This window comes from Montipora foliosa, chromosome 12 (assembly GCF_036669935.1).
Source record: "Montipora foliosa isolate CH-2021 chromosome 12, ASM3666993v2, whole genome shotgun sequence".
Lineage (NCBI taxonomy): Eukaryota > Metazoa > Cnidaria > Anthozoa > Scleractinia > Acroporidae > Montipora > Montipora foliosa.
The window spans coordinates 27162775-27167774 of record NC_090880.1 but is presented as its reverse complement, the minus strand read 5'-3'; the positions used below and the strand labels follow the sequence as shown (position 1 = coordinate 27167774).

At 39.6% G+C, this 5000-nt stretch overlaps 1 protein-coding gene across 2 annotated transcripts in view; it reads left to right on the top strand.

The window, feature by feature from the left end:
* The window catches only part of LOC137980384 (retinoschisin-like), a 17625-nt gene extending 13342 nt beyond the window's left edge, over window positions 1-4283 (top strand). For both annotated transcript variants that reach the window (XM_068827821.1, XM_068827822.1), the window contains exons 3-4: window positions 1817-2148; window positions 3413-4283. In XM_068827821.1, the coding sequence (XP_068683922.1) occupies window positions 1817-2148; window positions 3413-3565 (485 nt within the window). In that variant the 3' untranslated portion in view covers window positions 3566-4283. The remainder of the gene's footprint in view (window positions 1-1816; window positions 2149-3412) is intronic.
* Window positions 4284-5000: the final 717 nt, after the last annotated feature.

The following is a 5000-nucleotide window of genomic DNA, read 5'->3' as shown; positions in this document are numbered from 1 at the left end:
TGTCATCCCGGTAGAAACGAAAGTCGGCCTTGCACTCGTCGTTTGTTTTCTCGTCCAAATCAAACCTTTCATAGTTCCAGTACGGAAACTCTGGGTTTGTTGACTTGTGGAAATCATATAAAAGCACAAATTCTTGTTCGTTTATGAAGCTTTTTTGATAAGCGTATGCAATACAAGCTCTCGTTTCTCTGAAGTTAGGCATTTTGGTTAGAATAACCTACCTTGTGAAAAGAGAAAAACAAACTTCAGAAACGGCGGGAAAATTTGCCACCCGCGAACAAACGTCGTCGTCTTTGCTGAATCGTAAATTCAAATTTCTACAGGACGACGACGCCGGACTATGACCTAACTCAACGGCGCCGTCGTGCGAAAGTCGTCGATTCGTAAGCTCTCTAATTACGCAAAGACGACGACGACGGCTACGAAAACACCACAAATGAACAAAACCAAGGCTCTGCACGCCCTGCACGTGCGTTTTGCGTTTTGGTACATTTCTTTGCCGTCCTTGTCCTGCCAACGACGTGAATTAACCAAATTTGAGGATGTGCAGAGGACTTGAGAACCTGAGGAAACAATGCTCTGTAGCAATGTTGATACACACTTTCCATGGCAAACGACTTGGGCTTCTTAACAAATTATTGCTACAACGGGAAATAATATCTTTTTACCACAATTGCTTGTAATCTCGCAATCTAATTGGCTAATTTGCAGTTGTCGATAAGTGTCTAAACAACACTGTACGCGTCTACTCGCGGCAATTTGTCACGCGATGTAATAGCCAATCAGGAACGCCCATTTTGGGAAATAAACCAATCATATTGAGAGGAAGTTATAGAAAACGCTTGCTCTTTCTATGTTTTACGCTCTGAAATAAAAACTTTCTTTGGCGTTGACGACATTTTAACCTCTGTGATGACAAATATCGTTGTCGATAAGAGTACAGACAACGCTGAACCAATTTCGATTGGTTAATTAGACAACTTTGGCGTCGGTTTGGTCCTTGCGTATGTTCCCCATTACGAGCGCGCTTTGGGGTGGTAAATAGGCAACGACGCTATGGGCTATAACCAGTCTCATCCAATAAGCGCGAATGGAATAATGTTTTTATTAAATTTTCATTAAATTCAGAACTGTTTGACTTATGAAAGGACAGAATATTGTCTCCGTGTATACCGTGAAACGATCGACGCAATCAGTTTCCATAAAAGGCTATTTTTTACGGTATATGAGCTGATAACCGAGATTGAGTGAGCCAATCAGAAAGCGAGAAATGCAATTCCCGAGATTTAAAGTTAAACGACTGGCAATATGGACATTATAATCAACAGGCTGTGTAATGAGCTGAAGTGGAGTGCAGTAACAATTTGAACTCGACACCATATTGTTAGGAGTCATGAGGCTAATTTAAGTCAATGAAACCTACAAGACCATTTTCATCAAAAAAAGTTGCGATTTATTGTTTTGTATTTTACCTAAAGGTCTATAGAGAGCAGGAGAGACACATTAATTTTTAAATATGAAACGGCGATTTTCAATCTTGCAGACATTTCTTCAGTGTAAGAGTTACATGAGATGAAAATCTGAATATAAATATCAGATAAATGTTAATGAGTACAATTGAAACATTTCAAAAATGTCTAAAGAATGCAAATTGCAGAAATTGGCTTAAATTAACATGTTGAAGTTGTTGATTAAGGGAACGGTTTTCCCATAGGATGTTTAAGGCTTCTTTTGTATTGATATCGAGTCCCAGTGATTGCTTTCAAGTAATCCAGCTCAAGAATAACATGAAAATTCGATATCACTTTGACCACAGAATGCCGCAGTCATCCCCTTGGAATGGAAAGTAGGGCAATACCGAACTCAGCGGTGACGGCTTCTTCAACGTGGCAAGGATCGACGGCATATAGACCCTGGCAAGCCAGGCTCAACAATGCGAGGAACGGTCAAACAAGTAGTGGCTCTTGGTCGGCAAATGAAAATAAAGTTGGAGAGTGGTTGCAAATTGACCTTGGCAAGGAGACAGCAGTGACAAAAGTAGCCACGCAGTGGAGGCCTGATCATGATCAGTGGGTATCTTCATACAAAATTCTGTTGAGCTTGGACGGAGCAAACTGGAATGCGTATCGAAGCAATGGTTCTGAAAAGGTAAATGTCGTTTAAGAAAGGCATTCTCAAGAAATAAGTAACTTATTCAGGAAAACGTTGCTAGAGGAAAGAAAGTTTAAAATATAGTACTGAGATAAAAAAGGGACCACTACGATGGCGGTTTCGCTGTTTTTAGGTCGAACGAAAAACTAAGAACTGTACATGAGTAGCTCACACTTACAACATTTCTAACAACTCGCACTTATATCTATGTAGTAAAGGAGCGGAAAAGGGGATGGAGGGGGGGGGAGAACTGGTAAGGATATAGCCATATCACCTTTGGCAGAACAATGGTCAACACTGATTCCCACCTTCGTATTTGCCAGCTTGGCCAAATGTCTTTCGCCGTATGGTTTTCGCATTGCCTGTGCATGGGTGGCAATTTCTTAACCGCATGTGAAAAAGACGTCCAAAGTGTTTTCAAATTTCAATCCATTGTTTATCGTTAACTATTTAACTGTAGATGACAAAAAATACTCTCACTTTGTTTAGAAGGTTAAGTGATCACAAGACGTTTACACTATTCCTTAATTTTTTTTTGAGAATTGGAAAGAATGAGTGAATGACAAAGCAAGCCCCCGATAAAACTTGTTTCATCTTTACAGCTCGACCACGCATATATAGTGGTTCGCTGTAACGTCAGAATCTACCAAAAGACAGGCATATTTAAGCAATAGAGGACGTTTTCCGTGTTTCCATAGCCTCATCTAAACACGAGGGGAAGTTGGGAGAGTTCGAGACAGTTATGCCTACCCAAGACGCAGTCGAGGGTCCAAGATTCAGTCGAGGGTTTGCATAACTGTCGAGAATTCTCCCAACTACCCCGAGTGTTTAGATGAGGCTTTGGAAACACGGAAAAAACTCCTGTATTGCTTTTATATATTATTTCTCAAAGATAAGTCGACAAGTGAAGGAAAATGCTTGTTTTTTTCTTCTAGATTGAAACAGATTTTCTTGATACACGCTCATATTTCCTATCAGCCAATCAAAACGGGCGTCTGACAACCAATGAGAGTGCGCGTACTATCCTAATTATTTTATAAAGGAAAGTAGCAGGGCAGCACTGCTGGAACATAATAGACCATATTGGTATTCTCAGTATTGGACTGGAACTAGCTTGCAATGGAGGCTAATGCGGGGAAATCTTTTCAAATGCAAACTTTTTAATATATTCCCCCGCATTAGCCTCCATTGCAAGCTAGTTCCAGTCCAATACTGGGAATACGAATATGGTGTATTGACATAGCATAATATTATTTTTCAGGTTTTTACGGGAAATTCAGACACAAGAACAATTGTCTCGCACAAGTTGGTGCCAAGAATTACGAGCAGATATGTTCGCTTTTATGTAATGTCGTGGCATGGCCACATATCCATGAGGGTTGAGCTGTATGGCTGTGTTATTAACGGACCATAACTTTTCATTAAATTGCAACCGCACTCTAGTGAACGAAAATCTGGTAAATAACCTACCATTCATTGTATGGAGGTTAAGCCGTGTTCTTTGTCTGTCTTTCGTAACAATTTAGTCAAGTTTTATAGTAGTAAATCGTACGTTATATTATAGAAGTAAATTCTACGTTAAAAGGGGAAGCAGCGCTGGCGCAGTGGTGAGAGCATTTGCCTTTTACCGGATTCGACGTCATATGTGGATTGAGTTTGATGGTTCTTGTTCCGAGAGGTTTTTCTCCGGGTCTGACTCCGGTTTTCCCCTCTCCTTCAAAATCAACCTTTGATTTCAGTTGATTTGATTTCAGGTTATTTGTAGTCTCCCAAATTAGTAGAGCACTCGGCTAAATAACCTTGAGGCTTAAATAAAGTGATTATATTTATTATCATTCTTTCATAACATATTTCAAATGGCTGAGATGGAACTTGTGTATGATTATTAACCCCGGCGGATGAAGTTTTCCGATGGTGACCTGAGGATACTCGGAACACTCGCATATACCTTTATATACCCATGTAAAAGCCTATTTAAACACAATCTAGAGTTTGTAAATCTCACGGTCTCAACACTGATAAAGGTAATTTTTGTATAAAACGTAGCTAGTGCCAGCAATGAGTGTCCACTGATTGTTTGTATCATTCACGATAATTTAACAAAGAAAATCGAACAAGAACTTAGATTTGTATCAGATTTATTTAGCAGATATTGATTAATAAAACACTTTGTTTTGTTTTCCTTCAGGATTAGTTTTAATGAGTTTAATTAGCGATGTCAAGTCTTGCAGGGTCTTGCAGATGTACACATTCTCGATGCATATAACCACACGCACCCCAAGCTCAGTGTGAGGGAAAGCCTTTGTTCGAGGCTTGGTAACAAGGCTTTGTTTGTACACAAGGATCTTTTCCATCGTTTTATCGTTTCGTTTGGGACACTAACAGCCGCCTGACGTCGCTGGCTTCGATTGCGCAGCCAGCGGATTGAAATGAAAGAAAAACCTTTGCCTTGAATTCTACGGTGGAATTTGAAACCCTGGGAACATTTTATTTAGGAATATTTGATTCCATTTGGTGGGCTCCTGAGAATTCAGAGTGTTCAGCCTTGGTATTTTATTATAACCGTTAAGGGGCTGATAATGGCTCAATTCGCGTCTAATCTGAAAAAAAAAAAAAAAACAAAAAAACACAGAAAAGAAGCGACCGACAATGGCAATAAGGTTAGGCTTTTTAATTGAGAATTTTTTCGTAAAATTATCTTCTCAGGTCTTTTATCGGGATTCCCATGCAAATCCTTATATTTTTGTTGGCTTTCCCTCACACTGAGCTTGGGGCGCCTGTGACATAACATTTGAAGTATCGAATTCGCTTCCACGGAAAAAATGAAGATTACAACAGGAAAATTATTT